Here is a 26,753-nt window from a genome sequence, read left to right on the forward strand (position 1 = left end):
GCTGGCAATTCAGATGTGCCACAGAGAAGCTGTAAAGTGAAGTGCTTCCTGTAGTAAAAGGTGAAAGTTCTTGACTTAAAAAGATCATATTCTGAGGCTGCTAAGATGAATGGTAAGAACAAGTCTTCCATCCATGAAACTGATGGAAAAAGAAATTGATGCTAACTTTGCTGTCACACCTCAAATACGTATGCACAGAAAAAAACATACTATAACAGGGTTCGTTACTGTCCGTGGTTTCAGGCATCCAGTGGGGGTCTTGGAATGTATCCCCCACGAGAAGAAAGACTACTGAACTGCTTGTTGCCCAGACACAGCCTTCATAATGACGCCACATCTTGAGCAGTTAACCAACTGCTCTCCCATCCTAGAGAAAAAATTGAGGAACTTTACATGGAAATCCTTGATATGTAAGCATCAAAAAGCAGAATGATGGTCTCAAAAGTCATTTTTAGTGATCTACTGACCTATCCATGATTAAACAGTCATGAGAGCGTGCATATATCAGCGTGCCTACTGACCTGTATTGTCTGTGGATGTGTCAAACCTCAGAGGTACACATTTCAGAACACTTTAAGTCCATTACAAGAGGCATGATTTTGTTCCAGGCACACGTTTATTAAAATTTGAACACAAGATTCCTCTGCAAGATATTTTCCCATGTGACACAGCCTCCCTTCCCCACCTCAGCCTCACGATACTCTAAGTTTCAGTGACAAAAGAGGCAAACGATGATATATGCCATTGATTATAAAAATCTATACTCTGAAATAATAAAAAAATTCCTTTCCAATGTGTTTCAGTTATTTCTGAAGAACTCCACTGCTCGCCAGTCGGCTAGCATGCCATCGGAATTGTGCAGTCCTAGCTAACTACAAAGTTCCTACAGTCTAAAAATTCATACCTCAAGTTTCCACATTTAAAAGGAAAAAGGCACAGGGCAGAGAATAACAAATGAAGACAGGGTGACTGAGTCAGTCCCCTGGAGCTCCAACAAGAAAGCGAACAGAGCCGTACCAATCCCTCAGGGCTCATCGCCGGCAGCGGAATTTCTTCAAAAATCAGACTCTAAATGTCCCAATCTCTTTCAAATTGGTCTTTTTACAAATTAGAGAATCAACATTTCCTCACAAGAGTACATAAAGAGTTTCACCTCTGAATGAGGAATCTTTAAAACTTCAGAACCTATATAACTGAGACCTTCTTCAGAATAATATTTTTAAGGTGAGAGAAATGACAGTTGTAATGTCCTCTTGTGGTTCACGGGTTTCTGTTTATGCTGCTGGTGTTTATTCAGCAAAAAAGAGATGGAGTCTCTTTTCTAGGTCCTATAGGCCACTTTCTCCTTTTATCATCTATTTCAAGTGCAACAATTATTAGAAATCTTTAAGCTATAATTTCTGAGCCTTTCTTAATTTCTTTGAAAAAGGAACTACGTTGGAAACACGCAATGCTGGTTACTCAGTTAGATGTCAGGAAGCACAAGGAGAGATCCAAAAATGCTCCCGTCCTCCAGGCACAGACGACTCGGGTCTGAATAACTAGCACATTACATGACTCTGCTAAAAATGAAAGATTCTAAATGTTAAAAACAATTATATACCAAAGAGACAGGCAAACGTGGTGGTAAATGCTAAAAGCCAGACATATCTTTAAAAGATCATGCTCACATTAAGTAAACTATGTAGTGATAGAACATCAAAATTAAGTTGACGAATAAAAAGGCACATTCTAAAAGCTCAGGAGTAGAAGGAATACGACAGTTCTTTTTGGTTTGTTTTATTTCTAAATGTAGGAGGAAAGGCAAACAGGTGTATTAAAATTATTTTTCGGGTGAAGGTTTCTGTCAGTCAAAGCAGTTAACACTGGCTTCTTTCTCCCTGGTCCAAAGCAGTCTTTTCTTTCATTGGCTTCTGAGAACGTATTTAGTCTTCCGCCGTGTAGATGCGATACATGAGGGCTACGACCACTGCTGAGATGGCTGGGATCACCCAATTGGTCCACCAGCTGGAAAGAAACAGCAATGATGCTTGTATGGTGTTCGATGCAGGGGACTCAAAATGTTTGCTCCTTCTGATTACCATGAAAACCAGTATGGCATGTTTTTACTACCCTTCTAACCTATTTGGATGAAAAGACAACTCTTGAGTTGCCAAAAGCGATGCAAGTGCAGCACGTGCCCTGGTGTACCGGCCATTCTCTATCCTCCTGGCCTTATGAGAAGACTAATGAGCCTCCAGTTCCAATTAAATCTATCCCTATAACTTATACAAACAGCTATGAATCACTCCCCCAACAGACGCTACTAGGATGAGTGACTTTTCTAAAGGGCATCAACGCTGGGTTACGTCAAGTTCACGAAAGTGAATATGCCTGACAGGGTTTACTCTAGTTACATATATTAACTAAGAATTTAAAATGGCAGTAACTTAAGAAGCAGAAGACCAAGGTTCTATTTTGGGAGAGCCATCAGCAAGCTGTATAGCCAAGGGCAAATCATGTCCCCTGAGCTGTAAGGTTAAGGGTTTTGAACCACATGATAACTAAGGGTGCTATCAGCACCACAGCTCTGAATTCTGGGATTCTGTTTTGAAAGTCTAGTCTTCACACGTGCGTGGATTTAACATGTTATGAAGCAACACACCCAAACTACTCAATCTGCGGTCCATCAGTGTAAATTCACGAAAATCCCTAACTTACACACTGTTCAGTCCTGATGCATAGAATTTTTGATGAAGAATAAATGACAGATTATGGATTAAATCAGGGACAGAGCTAGGAGGATCCTCCATTTAGATCTGAACCTGTAATTTCATAGAAAACAGAAATAATGTATAGGTTTTAGACTCAGAATAAAGCCAGATAATGCCTATGAATACATTTATTTTCTATCATAAACTTCCTATCCTTTAATACTCTGTACATATCAACCCATTCAAAGATCAAGTTCAAATAAAGATTTAAATCGCAAAAGGATTACAAGTGTAATTTTCATCTTGGTGGGGTTCTCAGTTTCCATTTAGAAGGAGATTGACATGTCAGGGAAAAGTAAGGTGAAGAACTGCCTGCAGGCAGGGAATGTACCAGAACACCAACAGACTGGGGCAGTTCAATTTGACAGGGTGAAATAAAATAGGCATAAATGTGTGATTTTGAACTTGGGTCCAAAAAGATAAACATATGATGGCAATGACACAAGTCAATACAGTAGAGCTGCCAAAAATGTTAATATGATCTTGGATTATAATGAAGAAATCTGGTCCTTAGAGCAAGTGATTCACACCACTCTTAGATTACTGGGTTCAATTTGGGGGCCAACGTATAAAAGGGACAGAGGAGAGGTGAGCCGTGCCTAGGAAGATATAACCACTACAATTAAGAAACTGATCAATTATCAAATGAGGAAGGAAATGGAATGTTTCCCTGGGGATTAAAAGATTGCGCAGGCCATAGAACTGCCTTGCGGAAAAAAGAAGCTTCAACTTGTTCGGTATGTTCCTTAGGGCGGACGTAGCTGGAGGGTGAGATCTGGGGTCACTCTTAGAGCGTCCACAGCCTGAGCTGTCTGACAGTTTAGGAAGGAATGCCCCAAGCGGTCTGAGGCGCCGAGCCGAGAAGACCACTGGGCTGTCCACAGAGAGGGGCACGGTGGAAGCTCAAGCGTCAGAGAGGCACCTCAGATGCGGGGTGAGGCCCCCGGTCCAACTCTGACTCTAGGAGCCTTCCAATGCAATGATACTTGGAAAGAAAACTACCACATACCTGGAGTTGGAATCGACAGTAGTAATAAGAGTTTCCTGAAACACAAGAGAAAAAGTAACTTAAAGGGAACATCTGAACATCTAGCCAATTGACTGAAAACCTGTTTTAAAATAAGAACACAATATTTTATTCAATGCATTCTTCAAAAAATGTTGAAAGGGAAAATCACATCAAATTTCTTTTCACTAAAATGCCTAATTTCACCATTTTTCTGGATGAAAAAATTTAAAGAATTATCTATATTTAAATTCCTTGTGAACATAATGTAGATAATTTGAAAAAATATCAAAAATTACTAGGCTACATAAAATATCCTGCACACAACAGACACCCAAATACTTTAATGTAGAAACTGAAAACATATCATTTACCTATACACACAACCCCATCGTTATCTTTAGGAAGAGCAGTTTAATTCTTCAAAAGCATGAATGAAACATTCAGTAAAAACACCAGTTATTTCATTCAAATCTTATATGAAGTGTCTTCAAATTATATTAAAAGACATATCAACGAAAAAAAAAAATCAAGAACTGTCATTTAAATTATAACACTCTGAACCACCTTTCCTGGCCTTCTTTACCTCTGACAGGACAGTTCTAGAAAGACTCTAGAGGCCTCAGGGATGGACCTCACACTGTCAGCAGCCAAGAAACCTCCAAATGAGGACACTCTGTGTGCGGGGTCTTTCACAGTTATGGCTTGTCTTACCTTCCAGAACTTTCCGAGAGAAGCTCTGCTTGTCAGTATCACAAAAGTGAACTAAGGACAGCTCTGGAAAAATGCATACTTCCCCAAAGAGCTGAATAACTAAGGCCTAGCGAAATATAAACTTTTCGGGCTTGAAGACATGTTAAGAAGCATTCTTTTGACATTCCACGCAGCAAAGTATTAGTGCCTCAGAGGAAGGCAGCCACGAATCAGTCAGGAAGCTTCATCAGAGTCTTGTCTCTGCAGCTCCCCAAGGCTGATCGCCAGCAAAGCCGTCAGTGGTTTGCAGTGAGGCAAAGCGACACTCAGCAAGGTGTGTTACAAAACTCCCATGAAAGGGCAGGGACCTTTCAGGGAGGAGCAAGCAAAGCAGTTAGGGGACCCACCAACCTGGAAACACGGCCTTTAAGATTCCTGACACGGTAGGGGGAAAAAAATAAGTCATTTAAAAAGAAAACCGCACATTTATTATCTTTTTAAGCAATGTTAAATCTTAGCAACTACGAAAAGTATTCATAACTACTGCAAGATTTTTCAAATTTTGCACATATGAATAAAATTAACACGGATTACTAGAAATAATTGGACAATGCAAAAATATTATTTAGCTATTAGAAGAAAGACATAATCAGTTCCGAAAGTGAAACACAACATCTCACTAGGGCCAAACATTATTGCCACACTAGCCAGTTAAGGCTGAAACGGTAAACAGGAGGCAAACATGGATCTGTTATTTTGTTACATCGAGCACATGCATTTTACCAAACATGCTGACAGCCCTTTATGGAAACTCGGCTGGCCTGTCCTTCCTCCACCTTCATCACTGCCATGAGTGCTAACACTAAACACTGCCACTGCATCACGGCCACCAGCAACAACAATGATATTCTAAAGAGCTGAACTTCAGAAGATCATACACATTATTGATTGCTTATTATCTGTTAGGCTCTTAACCTCGGCATGCTTGAGAGTTAAAGCGAGTTTGAATTACCACTTAGCACTCCGATGAATAAGGAAACTGTCTTTCCTGCCCAACGCCCTGAGGCACCTGAGTTGGGTTTCCAATATCTAACTAACAAATATGTTAACAACAAACAGGGAGCAGAGACTATGGTTTTTATTATGGGCTCGGCCACCTGTTCACTCCGTGACCTTGAGGGGTTCAGTTTCAAGAAGGAAAAGGTTAATAATTAAAACAGTACAGGGCGAACTCTATACAAAAGCATGTAACGCCATCAAGCTTTTGCAAATCAAAGTCATGGCATTTGTAAGCTCATCTAACTTAGTCCATTCCTTAATTGGAAAGCCCTCCTAAAAATACTACTGACAGAATGAAGCCTTTCATGCGAAGTCAGAGCCTATATAAGTTTAAGAGACTGCAACTGCCAAGCCTGAAATGGGTGGTGGCTGTGGTTCTGCAGTGTGTGACCCTGAACAAGGGCAAAGCTTGGAATAAGGTCTGAGCTTCACCGTCTTCACCTTCCCTGGAACGTCCACAGATCCCACGGAAATATCGTGAGAATCAAATAAAGTCATTTACACAGCAATGCTTTGAAAACTACGACCAAGAAAAGGTGCTGCTGCTACTGATATCCTCCATGTAAGCAGATCTGGCAGACATGGATTTGTTTAATTACAAATGCATCACTTCCATGTTTACAAATACCTTAAAATTTGGCAACCTCACATCATGTTTTCCTTTGGGCAGATTCAAGCTAATCATCTTTGCTGCATCTTATTTCACAATTCAACTAGATATTGTAAGTAGGCAACGTGTCAAAAATCCAGACCACTGCATAGTTTTATCAGCCTGGAGAGAGATCGATGGTTACACAGACACACACAAGAAAAGAAACATCTAAGAACACTCTTCTTCTGGTAAACTAAAAGCAGAAGAAAGATAAATCTGGAAGAGTGGTCATGTGTTTTCTTTCATGGTATTTGCTTACGGCCTTGAGGTAAAACACCAAGTTCTTGTCCCGCATTCCCCCAGTTCTGCTCTAAGGTAAGCAGAGTCACATATGTCCTACAAGCAAATAATGGAGGAAAGAGTCTGTCTTTCAAAAATAAAGCAGTTATGGTAAGAGGCCTCAGCCCTAACTCGTGCTTTCTGCTTGTGGGCATGGTGGTTCGGGACGCGGTTGGACCTACGTTAGATCTGAGTCCATGCCATGAGCCTCATCCTGTCCTTGCTTTACCACAGCTGAGTGACCTGCACCAACCTTATAAACATACCGAACACCTAACAGGAAAAAATATACTTTTTCCCTGACAGACTTTGGAGAAAAAGCAAAAACGTCACACATCACAGAATTTCAGGGGGCCAAAAAGTGGCCTCAAAGAAAGTGCTCAAGTCATATGAACTAACAGCAAGGATTCTAAGCAATCGTTACAGAGGCAATTAGAATTCTGAAGTCCATTTTTCATCTTCCTGAAGGATTCAGATCACCAACGTTGAGCTTAAGCCTTTTTTAAACAGGAGAGAATATAAAAGAAATTGCTCTGCACGAAGCAGCCTTACACACGACTTTTACCGTACTGTCTAGGGTGTTAAGGTAAACACGGCCTTTATACTCTGTTGAGTTAACTGCTTTGATTTTGTTGTAGATTTAAGACAATGTCCTGCCAGCAACAGCAGTAAACTGAGTTCCCCAGTTCTTAACGCACGCTCTGTCAAGCCTGTTCCTGTACTTTCTCTAATAAAACCGAGCGCATCAACCAAAATGGAAAAATTACGCTCTTTCTGTTGTTTGTTTTAAGAAAACTTTCCTCCACAGTCTTTTAATTACAGGCCAGCAACTATTCTGCCTATTTGTATTTCTCAGGAACTTTGGCTGCTGTCACCAATTCTTGCTAAGATTTATCTTCAAATATAAGTGACATGATCAGCTCAGAGAGAAGGGCTAGGGAACCAGAGGGTAAAACCAAGCGTTGCTAAAATTATTTTCCTTTCCTAAGGAAAATGCATCAAAATGTCATTATTTAATTAACATTAAATTCATCCAACAAATATTTTTGGAATACCTACTATGTCTCAGAGACATGGAGATGAAGAAGACATAGGCAGTGTCCTCAAAGGTTTAAGCAATAAGACCTCAGTTCAATCATATTTTAAGTTCTCTGAAAATACGACTTGTGTCAAATCTTTCAGATCAGAAGCACAATGCTCCTTATAAAAAGTAGCTCTTCAGAAGGTATCTATGATGAAAAATTGTTTTAAGTATTGAGAGCCTTACGAAAATAACACACAAGCTATCCTAACAGAACGTAATGACTACTCTATACAAATAAACTTGGCTGAGCCAATAGGTTACAAATTCATCTAACCTAGAAAGGTCATGCTGGCCTTTGCCTTCCAGTTTGACAGAAGTGATATACAGTGAAGACAACTATAGCAACTGGGGCATTTGAGTTGGTCACACTTACCACAGGCTTGGCGATCTTTGATCTGTCATCCTATAATAAAAAAATAAGGCACATTATGGAATGAAAGACATCTACAAAAAGTACCATTTTCAAAGTGCTTGCTTTTACTGAGATTTTTAAAAACCTTACTACTTAGTAATTAGCATTTTGGGTTCATCTATCTAGGTTGTTAAAAGCAAAGTTTGATCCATGTGACTTGACTGCAAAAATTAGTAGCAGATTAAGTGTTGACAGAGATTTTCAATCTAGAGTTCCAAAGCTGAGAACAGCGCCATGGTAGTCATATTTTATATGCTGATGTATATTTACATCGATTAGACTTGGATTGTGATCTTTAATTCAGGAAGCAGCTGAGACCTAATTAGATTCTTCCCTTCCATCCTCTCAAATTCCCTTGGCGGGATGTGTCTGCATGTATGTGCGTGTGTGTATGTGCATGTATACGTGTGTGATGTGTATCTTATTTGTGTGATAACCTCAGTGAATTCCCACAATCTCCCACTTACAGGGTCATAATGTACTTAAACCTCCGGCCAAAGTGGTCCAAAATAAAGCACATCTAAAGGCTGACCATAGGTAAGCCCAGCAGGCAGGTGAGGCAGAAATGCTGCAGTGCTGGCCTGCAAGCCCACTTGCTCTACCCCACGAGCTTTGAAATGGAAAGAATAAGGAAAGGATCAAACATTTGAAGGGCAGGCCTCTCTGATGACCATAAAACCACTTCACTTTTGAAGTATGAAGAAGGAAATATGTCGGCAAATAAACTTTCCAGATAAATGAAGCTTACTCTCTGAAAGTATCATCTCCTACCACGAAAAAAAAAAGACCTCCCCACTCAAAGGAAATTGTCCTACAATGGATTTCCTATCTTCAGGCCTCCCACAAAAAATCTGGCTTAAGCTTCCCCTCATTCATGGTCAGTACAAGAAGCATCAATCATATATACACAGGACTTTTCCTATATTTTGTTCTCCATGTGCTCACTTGGGTTGAGGCTGTTTGCCAATGTTTTTTTCTGGCTAGAGAGCCCCCTTCCAGTAGCACCTCAACCCGCTTCTGGTTGGCTACTGGGAATGCACCCCAAGCTGGGAAAGCAGGAGGGAGGGCATCGCTCTGAGGAGTCCAGGCGCTCTCTAGAGGGAAGGAGGGGAGCTTAACGTGCAGCGTGGGATCCGCCTGTCTGCTCGGGATGCTGGGAGAGCTCAGTTACTTCTTTCCAAGTTTTCAAATACATTCCTGATAACTTCAGTTGACGGACTTGCAAAGTTTTACATGCTCATTTCAAATCGCCACAGAAGAGCCTAAATTCATATGACGGCCCTAGATTTGTATAAAAGCTAAATGAGGCCTGTGTTCTTTTTAAGTCAGTCCATGAATCGGCACCAAGGGTGATGTTCTCAAAGGTCTGGAGAAGTGAGAGGAATGAGGACAATGTGTGGGTTTTACAGAAGGCAGAGTTCATTCATTTAACATAGCTGATTTCTAAAAAAATTTTAAATTATATTTTAGAATTAAAATATCTTCAAACTAATGAAAGAAAAAGGGAGCTTCTTAAGAAAAATACTTTGGTCAAAAAATAAAAAAAATAAAACTATGCCCGGTTGATATCCCCCACCTTCCACCATTTGCTGCTCCCGGCACTTGAGGGTCTGACACGCACTGCCCTCAGCACACGGCCTTGGGATTCAAGGATTCTGACTCCAAGTGCCAGCGAAAAATGCAACCAGAGAGATGCAAAGAAATTTCCGGTCAATTTGTTTATGACGAAAACGCTGTTTTAAGATCAGGAGAAATTGTCTTTGCTTTACCCCTTTTTAAATTCTGTAACATGAAAGTCTACAGATTTGAATACGGTCAACCAACAACTTTAAAGAGAAATAAGTAAAGGCCCCCAAAAAGGTACTTACTGGATGAAGTTCTCCAATGATAAACGTTTTGGACAACTCTCTAGCATCTGTAGAGTGCCCGATATCCTCGAAGTTCTCAGTAGCATCACCTCCAGCTTGTTCTCTTAAGACTTCTTCCCCACCAGGATGCTGTTCAAAAGATAGACATAAAAAATAAATATTTTTCCCAGGCAAATGAATTAAAATGAAGTGGCCAGTTTTTTTAACCAAATAGGCTACTCCAGAAGTCACAGATGGCAATGCATGAGGATAAGTCATCCATAATGTGGATAAGGAGATCATAGTCCTTCGTAGTCAATTTCCTTCTTGGAAGAGCAGCAGAACCTTTTGCTAACAGAAAGAGGTCATTTCCCCAGGTTATTCGTATGGCAATAAAAGCATCAGGTACATATTTTTGATTCTTTGGGAATGTCCTCTTTGCTTTTCCATAGAGCTCTCAAAATTGCTCTTCTTAATCTTTACCCAGTCTACTTTTTCTTGAGTCCTATACCTTGACCTCCGACTTCTTCGGGCTCAGTGTGGATGGACACCATTACACCTTGGGTGATAATTCACCTCTGAAAAGCACCCTGCGTGCCAGCAAAGTACAGGCAGCGTATAGCCTGTTGGACAGGCAAGCCAGTCCCCTGCCTCTTGCAGAACTTACCTTCTCGTAGGAACGAAAAGAAAAGCAGGCAGGTGCAGGAGCGACTTGCTCAAGAAGCTGCCATAGGGATCCATCGTCGACAGGGAACAACAGAGGCAGAGGGAAGAGTTCATTCTATCGGGTGGAGGGGTGGAAAGAGCCCTTTGCATAACGGAAGCATTTTAGAGTGCCAGCTGCTTTAACTGGTAAAACAAGGACGGTCACGACGCAGGAGGGGAGACTGACAAGTGGGGCCCAGTCACAGGATATCTGAAGAAGTCCAGAGGATCTCAGGCAAGGGAAGGAGTTCTCTGTCACGTAAAAAGAAAGTAAGTGCTTGGTCATACCACCCTAAATACTTTTGTAGGGAAAAAAACCTTCTCAAATTGAGCTTTAGTATTTCCTTAGATCAAATTCACCGCACCCTGAGCAAATCACCTGGAAGAGTCCAATAACTGATTAATTCTCCCCTGCATGACGGACTGCGGTCTCTTAATTTCCTCCAGTAAGGGAAGACACAAAAGCACCTAACATTTTAGAAAGGTGGACAATGATTCTGTTTTGAAACCTGTTTCTCCTCCTCTTTTGTTTAAACCAATCTAGTGCTAAAGAAATCAACTTTTTTTCTCTACTATTTGTAAAAGTTATCCATCCACATTACTGAAAAATAGGAAAGCACAAAAAGAAAATAAAAATCATCTAAATCACTCATAATCTTGCCATCCAGACAGAGCTGGACACACATATATGTACATGTGTGAAAATTTTAGAAAGAAAACCATGATCATTACCTTAGTACACTGTTTCATTAGACAAAAAGCAGATAACAACACACAGTACAGAGACAGTACTGCCTAGTGGTCACTACTACTATGTGAACTTGGGAAAATAATGGTACTTGTCTCCTATCGCTTTTGAGGATTAAATGTGTTAATATAGGTGTCTGACACATAAAATATGACCAATAAATATTATCCAGCATTTTTTTTTTTTTAATTCACAGACATAAAATTACATTTTATTGAAAAAAATCAAAACAACATCATCTAGGAAAAAAGGTACAAAAACTGAACACGCTCACTGTTCATATAGATGATTAATATAGAAATTGCTGTACACTTAAATTTTTTTCTTCTGTGATCATAGCTAACCAAAGTTATGAGGGAAATAGTGATTCCCTATATTAAATGCCTATGTGAACACTTTGAATGTACACATGTTTATCAGCATTAAAGCTTTTAGTTGACAAATCCAGGTTGGATTGTTAATAATGTTATAGGAGATGATGTATATCTAAGTTGTGCCTATGTTTTGTTGTAATAACATTCATAGTAGAGTGTCTCTGAGGTAAACTGACAGAAATGGAAGAGATTTTAAAATAATTTCTACATACTAAGGATATTCATTTTTAACATGATGAAGCAATGATGCATTATTTTCAAAGTGCATTTTAAGTCTTTCATTGGTAATGAGCTCCAACAGTTTATGCTGTAAAATTATTTTTTTTTTTTTTTTTTTTTTAGCATCTCAATAACTTGTCCTCTGGAATTTTTTTTTTTTTTTTTTTATTAATGTTATGATAGATTACAACCTTGTGAGATTTCAGTTGTACATTTTTGTTAGTCATGTTGTGGGTACACCACTTCCCCCTCCGTACCCTCCCCCCACCCCCCCTTTTCCCTTATTATCCAGCATTTTTATTAAATATTTTCTACTGTCATTATCTTTTCTCAATATGGCTTTATAAATGGCTACAAAATGTTACATTGTGTAGACATTTCCAAACTTCATTAAATTTTCCTCTATTGGGGGCATTTAGAAGCCCACTTTAAACAAACACCGGAGCCACACTCAAGGTACAGGAGGCATAGGCAGTTGCCTGTCTCACTCTGAAACCAGCCTGCAGCTTCCTGATGCATCTCCCCGTCTGTGGCAATGAAAAACAGGATGTGTTGCTTCTGGAACAGCCTGCTTATTGTTGGGCTCAGACTGAGTCAGAAGCAACAACGTGGGAGATATAAAATGACTAACCTAGCACCCACGACGCATGTCAGTTCAGACTGCTGTTCCCTCCGTGTGGGCAGCTCACCTCAGGCGTTCCTTAGCTTTTCGTGCCTGGTAAGGACACGTGAAGACAGACAAACCTCCGTGAGTAAACTATTATTTTTCGGTTATAGCCTAGCTTCAAAGGAAAATTTCAAATGAGGTTAAATACATGGACTGGCCTTTTACAAAGAGTCATAAAATTAGATAAGTTTTAGAAATAAGAATTCTGATCTTTAAAGTGCCAAAATGGAGAAAGTAAACATTCTACTTCATAGGGTAAACAGCAGTCTTAAACCTGAAACAAAAGGGCTACGTCTCAACTTAATTTCTGATGAAGCACAGGAAAAAAAAAGGATATGTGTGTGTGTGTGTGTGTGTCTGTTTTTATGATTTAAACTTTGCCTAAACCATTTGTAAGGCAGTTTTATAAGTAAAAAAGGGAAAGAGAGAGTGAGAAAGAAATATCCAGGGTTATATTAATTTCACTGACCACTATTTAAGAAAAAATGTAGTATAGAATAAACAAATTGATGCTAAAAGACCTTTGTCCTGCCCTAAGGATTTTTTAAACAATTAGTTAAGAAAAACAAAGACTAAAAATTGATTTTTGGAACAAAATAATGCAAATCTTGATAAGACAGTAAAAGATATGAGATTGCCTTATCACAGTACCTAATATTTTCCTTGAAATATATTTATGATCAGGGGAGGGAGAGAGACAGACAGACACCTTGCCAAGTAAATCAAGTCTGAATTGCGATGGTTTAAAAAGCAATTCATCTTGTTGCTCTCTCCTCACTCTCTTAGCAAATTCATGCTGCAGCTTTAGTAAGCACACATCACATTTGAATATTAAAGGAGGTGATCTGCCTTACTTGTCAGCACTCGTAAATGACAAAGAACTGAGAATGCCAGACGTTGGTGCCATCTTGGTTATTCCCAGAGATGGTGTATGTCAGCGATTTTTGTCCAGAAACTCTCAAAAAACTTACTGCTACCTTTGGAGCAGATTATAGAATTTGGGGATGACTCAAAGAAAAGGCAAGGCTTTGAAAAAGGAAAGCAGAAATGTGACAGGCGAGCGAAATTATCTGAGGATTTTCTGAAAGATTTAAGGAAAAGACCAAAATGCTGTCACTTGCAGGCAAGATTGGAGGTAACAAATGGGGTGAAATTTTCCTTAAGAGTCTGAGCTAAACTGTGGTGAAGTCTGTATCAGAAATCTGTCCTCGCCAAGCACCATTCCCTAGGACCGCCACCCATCCCACCCTGTGGTGGCCAACAGCGGCTGCAGAACCCAAAGAGAGAAAGATGGGAGGGGAAGTCAGGGGTGACATTAAGGAGGACCCAGGAAGGACAGAACTGGAGCAACGATGGGAAAACAAGCCATTTGCACCAGAGCCATCCTTCTAACATAAAGCCTCCCATTTTTCCAGAGGAAGATTTCATTTTCCATTTGTATTATTATGTGAGAAAGTTAATTCACTCAACGCACACATACCCAGCTTCCTCATGTGCCAGACACCAAGGTGTGCCAGACAAAACAGTGAGCACAGAAGGTCACAGCTCCTGCCCTGGGGAATTCACAATCTAACAGGGATCCAACACGAATAATCCACGACTCTACGTCTGCAAGTGAGAATCGATGCTCTGAAATAAAACAGCACAGCGCCACGAAGAACACGTATAATCCTGAGGACTCAGGAACGGCTTCTCAGATCTGAGACGCAGAGACGGAGTCAGAGTAAAGGAGGGGCAGAGACTGAGTGAAGGAACGTCCAGTAGAGGAAGGAGCGTGGCAAGTTCAGGAGCAGAAAGAGGCTGCCACAGTAGGAAGGAGAAAGGGCAAGCTGGAGAGGGCAGGGCAGGCCACACGGGCTCGCAGGCCCTAGTATCATCATCCTGGGAACAAATGAGAAGCCATTGAAAGGATCTAAGGAGGGAAGGTGACAAAATCAGATTTAGTTTTAAAAATATATCCTGGTCTTCAGAGTGGACAACAGATACAAAGGCAGGAGAGGATCTGAGAAGAACACAGTCTAAAGCCAGTACAGAAATCAGGGCAAAGGACGACAGCAGCCTAGGGTGGGATGGTGGCAGGCATGGAGATGAGACAGAATGTACACAGGACTTGTCAGAGTGAAGATGGTGAATGAGAGACAACACGCATCAGGATGACTCTGGTTTTGGTTTGTGCAGTAGAATGGATGATGGTGCCAATTGCAGGGACTGAGATCTCAGAGGAGTCAGTGAGCCAATAATTCCCTCTGTCTGCTTCTGCAAAATCTCCACTTTATAAGTTACCCAAATATATGCTGCTCTGACAGCATATGAGAACCCCCAGGTACAAACCAGAGAACACCAATAAAATAATTGGAAATAGCTTTCACTTTTTGCATCTATAATTTCAGGTAAATAATAAGAAATACATTTGAAAAGATGAAACACGGGCACAGTCCATAATTCAAAAGACATTAACTGCCACAACCGCTACCCAATCCTAAGGACACTTTCAGGAAGACACGGTAAATTCCTGGGACATAAACAGTAGCGCTGGCTACCAGGTCCTGAAATCACAGCTGGCTGTCCAGTGCTATGGCACAAACCCTGGCAGCAGCTTTGGCACAGTGGATCTCTCCTCTTTGAAGTGCTGTCTTCACGTGGCTTGCAGGACAAAAGCCTCTGCTATTTTCCCTTCAACCTGACTGGCTCCTACTATTCAATCTCCTGATCTTCTTGAAGTCTGAACAGGGGAGCACCTCCCATCTCTGTGCTAGCTCTCCTGGTGATCTTACCTATTATCTAGTCTCTGACCTAGAATATGTGCCACCTGTTCCCTAATGAACACAGTCAAATAACGATCCCTCCAGACTCCCCCTTGAGGCAACAGCCTACTTAACACGTTCACTCAAGGTCTAACGCACATCCCGACATAACATAGCCAAAACTTAAGGTTTGACTTGCCCCCATAATGCACTCCTTCCCAATCTTCCCACTTTCAGTAAATGTTGCCACCATGCACCCAGTTGCTAGAAGTCAAAAACCAGAAGTCAAACTTCATTCCTCTTTCCTTCTTACTCCAATCCATCAGCAAATCCAGCTGCTACCTTCAAAGATACTCAGAATCTAACCACCTCTCCCCACTTGCACCGCCACCACCTTGGACCAAGCCACCAACATCTCTTGGACAACTCCAACCATCTCCTAACCGGTCTCCTGCTTCCTCCCATTCATTCTCACAATCAACTCCCCTTACGGCATCACGCTCCGAAGAGTTTTCCTTGATGACGACGGTGATCTAGGAAAGGGCCGGTGCTAGCTCAGTCCAGGGTGCTGGCTGTAGCGGAAGTGAAAGGAGGTGACGGCAAAGCAGAACAGCAAAACAGGTCTGCTTCAGTGACAGAAGGAAGATGACGGTCCCCCACACCTGCAATGATCCAAAGCGCCGAAGAGGAGTCCTCTCTCCCTCGGCTCTGTGCACAGTCTCTGGCAGCCCTCAAACTCGCCAGACTCGCCCCTTCTCCGAACGTTCACATCTGCCTTCTGCTCAGAATGCTCTTCCCAGACCTTTACATGGTTTCGTCCATCACCTCGTTTAAACTCTGAAGAATGCCAGCTTTTCAGAGCTCTTCCCTGATTTCCCATCTAAAAGCGCCCGCCCCATATGCCCACACAGGTCTCCCGCCCCTTCCTGTTTGATTTTCCTTCACAGCACTTATTACTACCTGAAGTTATATTTATATAACTTGTTTGTAACATTCAGGAGGACAGAGACTTTTGTCTGTCTTGCTCATCACCATTGCTAGCACATGGCAGATACAAAGAAGTATCTGTAAGTAACGGTTGGATAAATAAATGAGAAAAGCACAGATCATTACACGTTGGTTTGAAACTATTATATATAACCAGTTAAGTGGTTAAGGACAATTTTCTCATTCTAATTATTCCAGTTCATACTGCCCTCCTTTTCCTGAACTGGAATAGTTTTAACCATTCAGGGATCATATAATTTCGTATTTAATTGCTGTCTAATTTATTTAACCAAAAGATTTACTGAGTGCCTACTATGTGCAAGGCATTGTGTGGGACACACAAAAGTACATGAAAAATCAATGTGATTTGATCCTGAAGAAGTGTGCAATTAATTTGAGCTTACAGAAATAACACAGAAGAGACCTTTGGCCTTCACTCATACAGCCCCATGGTTTTGACTATTCATGAACTACCCAACAGGTCCTAAACATGTCGCAATGCATAGTACTACTGAAGCATGAACTTGCATCACTTTCCCTGCGAGGCAGGAGCAGGTGAGTCACTTAGCTCTTGAGCGTAGCCACAAACAATGCAAACCTTTCTCAAGAGAGAGAGACAACCTAGGCGAAAAGTGAAAAGGCGTTTCATTTGCAGTGAAAGAAATGTGCATTTATTATGTGTGCATGTACACAAACACACACACACACACATACTGTGTGTGTGTAAGTCAAGGTGAGCTCAGCACGTTGAGAAGGGTGCTCCCTTATGTGGTATGATGCTAAAAGTGGCAGGGGCATCAGGCAACCCCTTTGGTGGTGCCCTTCCTGTCAAGGTGAGGAGGCTCTGAGTGAGGTCATTGGTAGAACAAGAGTTCAGCACAAACCAAACTGCTCTGAAAGAAAACGTTTTTCTCACCTGACTCATCTAAGAAGAAGAGGCCAACTCAGAAGGCAAAGATGGCCAAGGACGAAAGATTCTTCTCTGCGGCTGTGTGGCAGGTTTTAGGATCCAGTGTGACTTAGTTCACCAGTTTGCCAACCTGAGGGCATTGAAGGCTAGGGCTAAGAAGTTCTTGCCTGTATGACGACAGAGCAATAAAGGCTGGCATGACATAGCTTATTTCGGTTTTTTATTTATATCAATTTAACATAAATTAACAGTTTTATGGATTTAGTCCTTGTTTTACAATCACTTCAGGTCTGAAGCGGCCTCATGGGCTTTTCAGTTACACTTTAATGCAAGAAATAGTTATAATTGCACTTGTGTATTTGAGGATTTATCAAAGTCAAGGGTCTGCCAAATACACACACGAATGAGAGGAATACAAATACTAAGGCAGAAAACGAAAAGTATTAAATTGAGTGTCAGTAGGTTCAAGGAAAGGATAGGTCATTTGGTTGGAGGACGACAACAAAGGAACCCTCAATACCCTGAACAATTGACAGGAAGGGTGAGGCCACCCCTTCCCCACTAAAGGGTCACTCCAATTAACGGCCCTCACTGAGCCTGTATGGTACTCAGTGGTCTGAAAGATATACCCCCTGTTTTCTAAAAAAACGTTAAGAGCTCAAAAAAGAAGAAAATACTACAAACTTGACAAATTTTTCTGCACTGGGCACCAAATAGCCATAAAGAAATAAGCAATATTTACAGTCCTTTGGACAATGGTAACAAACAGAAACAAGCTCAGATTCTCATTTCATCTTTAATGAATAGCGCCGTGCTGGTATTTTCAGGTAAACACTGTTGAGTTACCTGCTGGGAAAAATCCACACACTTAAAACCAAAGACCAGCTGCCACTCTTCACTTACAGAGCTGGCCTCACCACAACCCCACCTACCCTACGTCTTTGCAAACATGCCCTCTGGGTAAGAATCTGCTTTAATCTGAAAACACTCAGTGCAGATGGAGTTCTGGTCCTCTTGGGATTGCTTCCTTCAGGAGAGATACCAGGGTTATCAGGGTTAACCCGCACTCACAGCCTCCCCTCGGAGACCATATGATAAGCTTCATTCATAACCAAAGTTCCAAGAACCTCCCAGAAAAGACACATGGCCTGTTTAATGCCACAGCGCTCAATGGTTTACACCCTCGGTCCTTATAAAAAAGAACAGGACCCAAACTTGATGGGCAATCCTCCCACGCCCTGCTGACGTCACCCCAGGACTGTTCAAGTGGCAAATGCCAGTCCCTAGGAGGCTGCCTTCTCACACCTTAACCTCTATCCCCCGGACAGTCTCTACTTCAGTAAAAACGAGTAGTGAGAGATACCACACACAGCAGGTAATGTTTCCCAAATGAAAATAAGAGTCCAACGTCCCATACAGAGAAAACAAACAAACATCAGACTAAACCAGCAGAAGATGCTTTACCAGAGCAGAACAGTTCATATGTATCAAGGGTCAGGTACGGAATAAGTATAATCAATGAAGGCGCGACCTTTGCTTACTTTTGTATGTTAAGAGGCCAAGGCTTACAAAATCAACACAGTGAGAGGGACATCTCAAATCCTTTTTAGAATGAGGCCAAAGAGAAATGCTAAATAAAGGAATAAATGCATTATTAGAGATTCCACAGTATCTAGGATTTTTTAAATTGCAAGAAAATTCTATTTCATATTTAACAGCAGATACTAAAAATGGACCTATAAAAACCGGCAAGATGAAAAAGACAAACTGAGATGCCACTCCTGATACAGATGATTCAATAAATAAATTCTTAATATGTATGCAATTATCTTAAGGAGAAAGAAAATGTGAATAAAATCAAAGTCAGTCTAGATTCAAATAGGCAATGTGCAATTACTATTAATTCAGAAACTGATTACCGAGGGAAAAAGCTCTCCAGGTCCATTCTTTGTTCTTACTGTTTGTTTCTATGGCTGTTTTACAATGCCTTAGATTCTCTACCCAGAAAATAAAGATGGGTATAGATTATATTTTTGGAATTATCTTTGCTAGTTATGTTCCCCTTTAATACAAATAATTTCATAAATGAGATAGCCTTAGGCTTGATATAGGATAATATTTTTGCTTAGCCTTTGACCTTAACTTCTAGAATTCTCACATTTTAGTGGCTTTGGAAAAACAACTTATAAAATTTCAAAGTCAAAGGTTAGAAGGTCGTGTTCATGTAACAGGAAAGACTTCCATTCTTATAAATAAAACCCAGGAGGGCTTCTCACAGAGTTCACGGCTCCAGGCACCGAGCTGGTCTTCCTCTCTCCAGCCCCTCACCCATTCTTATCCATCTTACATGACTGCTTAGAATAGTCATCCTCAAATATCATTTTGACCATTCCATGTACCTACTCAAAAACCTACAACGGTGAATTTCTGCATTCAAATAAATGCCTCCTGAATTTCTCAACAAAGAGCTTCAACATCTACAAAGCACAGGAGATGCCCTCAGCTGAACAACCAAATCAGCCGGGGCGAAGACGGATCATTGCTCCAGTGTGTGTTTCTTCCTTCCCCTGAACACTTAAACTTTCAGCTGGAAAACAGCTACTTAGAGATTTTCCCAGCCTCCCTTGCAGCTGGGTATGCCACATGATTAAATTCTGGCTAATACAATGTAGGCAGAAGCGTCAGGAGTACCTTCCAGAAATCTTCCCTTAGAGTGGTGCACCCTCATTGCCCTTTCTCCTCATCCCCTCCTTCATCCTCCTGTCTGGAAAGGGAATGCTGCCTTCGAACATGAAGGTAGGGGCCGGACACTCGGGATGGCTGAGAAGTGAGCTGGAAGCACGGCCTCAGAGGGCTTAAGGGAACACAGCTGGCACACTAGCCCTGGACTGGAAACTCATTTCTTTATGACAGATGAATAAACTTCTATCTTGTTTAAGCACAGTTATTTGGGGCTCTTCTACGCTTAATTCTAATTACGACATCAATCATTTTGTCAAGAAGTACCACGTGCCAGGTACAACACTAAAGTCCAGAAGCACATAAAAGATGCAAACAAACATAGTTCCCAGGGTCAAGAGACTTAAAATCAAATTAGGACAATGGTCTTCACAGACATTAAACAATTAGAGAAATACCAAGGGTCCATCTTAATTGTTGACTGAACAAAGTAGAAGTCTAGAAGGATGGGAGGGAGACTTTAAAAAATAATTGAGGCTTCTTCAGGAGAGTCAGAATTTGGACAGAGAGTAGATGTTTAGGCTTACTGGCTGAAATGTGCATGGCATGCTTGCGGTCAGTGAAGAGATAAGTTTGAATGAAGCAAAATACATAACGCTGCGTGGTGGCTCATTTTATGCATCAACTTGACTGTGCCCAGGAATGCCCAGAATAAATATTATTTCTGGATGTGTCTGGGAGGGTGTTTCCAGATGAGATGAGCATTGGAATCGGTGGACTCAGTAAAGGAGACTGCCTTCTCTAATGTGGGTGGGCATCATCCAATCCATCGAGGGCTTGAACAGAACAAAAGTCAGAGGCAGGAGGAATTTGCCCCTTTTTCTTGCCTCACTGATTGGGCTGGGGCATCTCATCTCCTCCTGCTCCAAGCCTGGGGTCTACACCCTTGGCTCCCCTGGTTCTGAGGCCTGCAGACGTGGGCTGAACTGCATCACCAGCCCGCCTGGTCTCCAGCTCACAGATGGCAGATGTTGGGACTTCTGGGTCTTCCTCATGATAAATCTCTTCCTATACATCCATCCATCCATATATATATATGTATATATGGATGGATGTACATATGTATGTGTGTCTGTGTGTGTGTACCTCCTGTTGGTTCTCTCTCCTGGAGAACCCTGACGAACACAGGCTAGATGGTTAGAATGGACCAAATTACATCAGGCCTTGAGAGCCAGTGTGCAGTGGAAGACAGGAAGGAGCACTGTGAGCTCCCGACAAGCAGAGTGATGGGATGAAAGGCTGGGCCTCTCCAGCCCCTCGCCTCCCCTCTACCCGTCACAGGCTCCAGCCTTCCTCATCAACCACTCTCTAGAGGCTTCCTGAAAGTGCTACTGGCCTCATCCTCATCTATGAGCCCAACATCAAAAGCATAAAACTGAAGTGGAGATCTCGGCTCAAAAGGGTAGGCTGAAGGTTAAAATCGTAGAAGTTCAGAGGTTAAAAGAACCTTCAGAGCCCCAAATCCTTAAATTCACAGATAAAGAAACTGGGACCCAGAGAAATTAAGCCCAAGGTGACACTGACAGTTCATGGAGGAGCAGGACCAGCACCCTGGTGTCTGACTTATAGTTCAGCCTCCCCACTTTTTTTTTAAACATGTAAATTAAATGACCATTTTTATGTTTCTGAACAAAGTGACTTTAGATAAGACGCCTTAGAAATAAGGTTTCTTCGTAAATTTTCCTTTTGGGAATTTGGGGGCAAATCTCTCTCACTTCATCTAGACTTCGAGAAATTTTGTCATTTGCCCTGCCTTCCTGGGCCTTTCCAACTAAGAAAGATTCAGAGGACACACACACACACTCTTCTATCTCAGGGCTCTAGCTGGCTACAAGGTTGTCCCTATAACAAACCCAGAAAGGTATGAAGAACTAGACTACAGCATCATAATACATGTCAGGTCAAAGTCATTCCCTCCAAGGGCTTGCTTAACCAGGCCAAAACAAACATCAAAAAAATGCCTTTGCACTTAAATGTAATGTTATGTGGACCCAAAGTCCACCAGGTCTGGAGTCTTAAATAGTATCTTTCAATCCAAACACTTAACACTGCCAAAAAAAAAAAGGTGGAGTAAACAGATTGTCTGTAAACAATGACTAGGCAAAAAAAAAAAAAAAAAAATTTATTTAAAGAGGGTATCTTTGGGGCTGGCCCAGTGGCAGAGTGGTTAAGTTCATGCCCTCCACTTCAGCAGCCCAGGATTCATGGGTTCAGATCCCAGGCACAGACCCTCACACCACTCAGCAAGCCATGCTGTGGTGGCATCTCATATACAAAATAGAGGAAAACTGACACAGATGTTAGCCCTGGGCCGATCTTTCTCACCAAAAAAAAGGGGGGAGTATCTTCAATGGTTAACCCAAAATGAAAACAATTCAAATGAGTTTGGAGAGTGAACAATTTATATAAGACTTAGGGGAAAAAAAAAAAAAGACAGTCTGACCAAATGTTTTCTAACATTTCTACACACTGTTTTTCCGAGAAGGCAGAGGGTGATAGCCTGGAGACTGGCAGGGTTCAGCAGACTTCGTTCTGCTCCGCCTCCATCATCCACTCCGTGAAGGAGCTGGCACCCACATCTGCACTGCCAAGGGGCAGTATGTGCACCCTCATGGAATCCTCAAAGCTCAGGGACCAGGGGCTCACGGGCATCACCTGAATTACTTCTCCCTTTCACTCTGAAGATCACAGATGAAACTTGAACCAGGCCTGTCTGTGCATTCAGCCAGCTGGCTTCTGAGACCCATCTGCTCACTCAGACATACACCAAGTGCCATGCCAAGCTGGGCTGTTACCAGGGTGGGTGAACCATGGCCCCCACACCCAGGGACTTACAGTCTCATGAACAAACGGACATGTAGACAAATAATAGCTAAACATGGTCAGCACCAGATACAGGAGCCACGGCACAACATTTGAAGGGATCAACTCTCCAAGAGCCGGGGGCCAAGAAGGGGTCACCAAGGAGGGAAGGCTCCAACTCCACTGTGAGAGGCCCAGCAGCTGTTCACCCAGAGAGCAAGCGGGGACATTCTAAGCAAAGGAAACGGACATGACGAAGCCAAGTGGCAGAAACACAATGGCTCCTCGGAGGAACTGGAGGTTCTGAAAATAACCGGATTTCAGGCGTATAAAAATGCATTGTTGGGCAGTTTTTTCACTTGTTTTTGTTATTGGGTTGGGGGGAGCAATTAGAAAGGAGAACGAAGTATATAGCACCTCCCACCTACTTTTATAAACGACCCTCTCCCATGTCATTTATCAAAATGTGAAATTAGACCCCTCAGTAATCACATATTTGGCCCAAGGCCACTGCCAGCCCCTTCGCCTTTGTGATGCCTCCCTGATCCCTTCAGGGGCTCTAACGTCTACCTCCTTGCACTCCTCGGGTTACTGCATTATCCTCTAGAAGTACTCTAGAAGCTACAGTTTGTCCTCCAGTTGGCAAAGCTTCTCCGTCCAGGCAGCACGGTGTTATGGAAACAGCACAGGCTTGGAGGTGGAGGAACATGAATTCAGGGTCCAGCTCTGCCACGTCTTAGTGGGTGACCCAGGCAGGTGCTGGATCTCTCTGAGCTTCCATCTCCCCATCATTAAATACCTCCCCCATCTTACACTGCAGAGAAGAGGACATGGTATAATTAGTGGAAGGCCTGGCATACGATAGTCGTTCAAGCAATAGGAACTTAGTTCCCGCTCCTCCCCACCCCCATGTGATATTGCCACAAAGAAGCTTGTACAGACATGGCACAGCTCCTGGCCCTTTAAATTGCTGCAGGCCAAGTCCAGCACCAAATCTCAAGGGACCCTCTTCTTTCCACCCACCCTTTACCTTCAAGTGATTTCTATGGATTTTATCAACTAGCCTGATTCTACTAAGCCACAGAAGCAAAAGACAAGAGTTAACAGAAACAAGATACCGTAAGGACAAGTATTTTCTACACGAGATAACTCTTCGAGGTCACTGGGATGAAGACAGATAGGTGACGCAGCCGTGGGCTGTAGAGTTCCTGCAGAATGCTGTTAGGATACTCTCTCCTCGAAAAAAGAGAAACAAAATCCTTCTTGGTTATTTCTAGAGTTGAAATAGTAAATGTTTGGCCTAAAATGTACCACGAATCAAAGGTAATTCCACATTTGGTCAGGATGCTCTGACCAATACTTTTAATTCTTCCATTCCTAAACTCGTCTCACTAGGAAAAATAAAGCAAGTGAGTTAACTGGAGACACAACTACTCCTCTGATGTCTGAAGGGAATGTAAGCCCTGACTGTGAGGTAATGACCTTGGGGTAGAGGGAAGAGGCAGGGTCAGGCCCACTTCTGAGGCACCAGGGCAGGGGATGCTGTGGAAGTGAGGCCAGGCGACGCGCTGGAACAGCGCACTGCTTGCCTTGCAACCAAACTCAACCCAATTTCCTCAGAAGAATAAACCAAGCCACCAAAATTGAAGGCCCACTGGCAGATGTGTTATGATCTACGAGGGGCTGTACTCTGTCTATCTATGACCCATCCTGAGTCAGAATGGCCAAATGAAGAGATGATGGGAACAGCTGCATTGAGACCGTGGCTGGGCGGTGGGGTGGGGCGGTTGATGGTGGCACCAGTTCTGTCTTTTCTTTTTTTCCCCCTCAATGCCAAATAGCTAGGACTATTTTTCCTTTTACGTCTTGTGTTAAGAATAATAAATTCGGTTGAAACATGCAGCTGGGGGCAAGAGAGAAATGAAACAAGCTGTTAGGAAATTAACCTCGTCCAATAGCCATTCTGTATCAATTTTCTAATATCTTACAATTATCAACTTTTAATTATTCATTCAATCAACCAACTTGAGTCCTCTCCGTGTGCCAGCATTGTTCTAGTCACTGGGATATGTGAATAGGCTTTTACGTGGACACAGTTTTCATTTCCCCGGGACAAACATCCAGGCATGCAACTGCTGAGTCATACGGTAAGTGTCTGATTAACTCCATAAAATGAACAGGTTGATTTCCAGAGTGCACCATTTTGCATTCTCACTGGCAATGCACGACAGATTCAATATTGCCACATCCTCACCAGCATTTGGTGTTACTCGTACTTTTTCTAATAGCTGTTCTAACAGGTATGCAGTGCTATCTCTTTGTGGTTTTAATTTGCATTTCCCTAGTGGCTAATGATGTTGGACATCTTTTCATGTGTTTATTTGCCATCCATGTATCCTTCTGGAAGAAATGTCCATTCAAGTCTTTTGCCCATTTTCTACCTGAACTGCTTGTTTCCTTATTGTTGAGTTTAGGGAATTCTTTATATATCCTGGATATAAGTCCTTCATCATACATGAGATTAGAAAACAGTTTCTCCCAGTTGTGGCTTGACATTTCATTCTCTTAACAGGGTCTCTTAAAGAACAAAAGTTTTCAATTTTTTTTCCCCTCCCCAAAACTCCAGTACACAGTTGTATATTCTAGTTGTAGGTCCTCCTAGTTCTTCTATGTGGGATGCCACCACAGCATGGCTGCTGACAGACGAGTGGTGTGGTTCCGTGCCTGGAGTGCACCGATCTTTAACCACTAGACCATCAGAGCTGGCTCAAAAGTTTTTAATTTTTATAAAGTCTAATTTATCCATTTTTTCTTATTCACATCATGCTTTCATGTCATGTCTAAGAACTCTGCCTAATCTCAAGTCTCCTCAAAAGATTGTACATTTTATATTTAGATCTATGATCTATTTTGGGTTAATTTTTGTATACAGGGTAGAGTTTAGGTCAAGATTTATTTACTTCTGACTATCGATGTCCAACTGTTCCTGAACCATTTGTTAAAAAGGCTATCCTTCCTCCACCAAATTGCTTTTGCATCTTTGTCAAAAACCAGTTGGAAATGTTTGCCTGGGTCTATTTCTAGGTTCTCTACTCTGTTCCACTGATCTACGTATATGTCTGTCTGCCAGGACCACACTTTCTTGATCACCACAGCTATATCCTAAGCATTAAAATTGGGGTGTAATTAGCCACTGAAGGGTATGAACAGGAAAGTGACATGATCTGACTTACATTCTAAAATGTCTCTCTACTGTGCTAAGAGTACACTGTCAGGGGCAAGGGACATCAGACAAGAGGTGACAGTGTTCAGACCAGGGAGACAGCAGAAGAGGTGGGAGAAATTAGTCAGACTCTGACTACATTATAAACGTTGAGTCAAAAGAATGTCCTAGTAGATTCAATGTGGGGAGTGAAAGAAAGAGAATGGTCAAGCATGACCCAAGGGTTTTTAACCTGAGTGACTGGATGGATAGAATTGTCATCAACTGAGATGGGGAAGGACGACGATGGAGCAAGTTTTGCGAGGGAAAATCAGTTCAGTTTTTAATATGTTAGGTTTGAGAAGGCTATTAGACATCTAAGTGGAGATGTGAAGTGGACTGCAGACACAAGAATACAAAGTTTAGGAGATAGGAGACAGGTCTTTTTCACCTGGAGATAAAAATTCAGGAGTTGTCAGTACATTTAAAGTCACGACACTAGACGCGATGGCCAAGGGAAAGTAGAACACCAGGGCTGAGGGCATACCAACATTGAGGTCAGAGAGAAGGGGACAGAAGGATGACCAGTGAGGTAGGAGGAAAACCAGGAGAGAAAGGCCTCCTGGAAACTAGCACAAAAAGTATTTCCCAGAGAGGCGATCATCTGTGTGGCGCTGTGCTGACCAATCAGGCGTGAAAGCTGAGAACTGACAAGTGGCATCGCTGCAGACCTTACCGAGCAGTTTTGGGAAATCAGTGGGGTTCAAGAGAGGATGGAGGATACGAACTGGAGACAGCAGGCTCAACACCCTTCCAGCGGGTTTACGCCACAGGGGAGCAGAAAACGAGGAGTGAGTGGAGGGGAAGAGGA

At 42.0% G+C, this 26,753-nt stretch overlaps 1 protein-coding gene across 1 annotated transcript in view; it reads right to left on the bottom strand.

Annotated features, from left to right (window-relative positions):
- Nucleotides 1-1,763: 1,763 nt before the first annotated feature.
- The window catches only part of CYB5A (cytochrome b5 type A), a 35,442-nt gene continuing 10,452 nt past the window's right edge, over nucleotides 1,764-26,753 (bottom strand). The window contains exons 2-5 of the mRNA XM_008536535.2: nucleotides 9,807-9,935; nucleotides 7,900-7,929; nucleotides 3,763-3,797; nucleotides 1,764-2,007 (exon numbers count right to left, since the gene is read on the bottom strand). Coding sequence (XP_008534757.1) covers nucleotides 1,926-2,007; nucleotides 3,763-3,797; nucleotides 7,900-7,929; nucleotides 9,807-9,935 — 276 coding nt within the window. The 3' untranslated portion in view covers nucleotides 1,764-1,925. The remainder of the gene's footprint in view (nucleotides 2,008-3,762; nucleotides 3,798-7,899; nucleotides 7,930-9,806; nucleotides 9,936-26,753) is intronic.

This window comes from Equus przewalskii, chromosome 7 (genome assembly GCF_037783145.1).
Source record: "Equus przewalskii isolate Varuska chromosome 7, EquPr2, whole genome shotgun sequence".
NCBI classification, from domain to species: domain Eukaryota; kingdom Metazoa; phylum Chordata; class Mammalia; order Perissodactyla; family Equidae; genus Equus; species Equus przewalskii.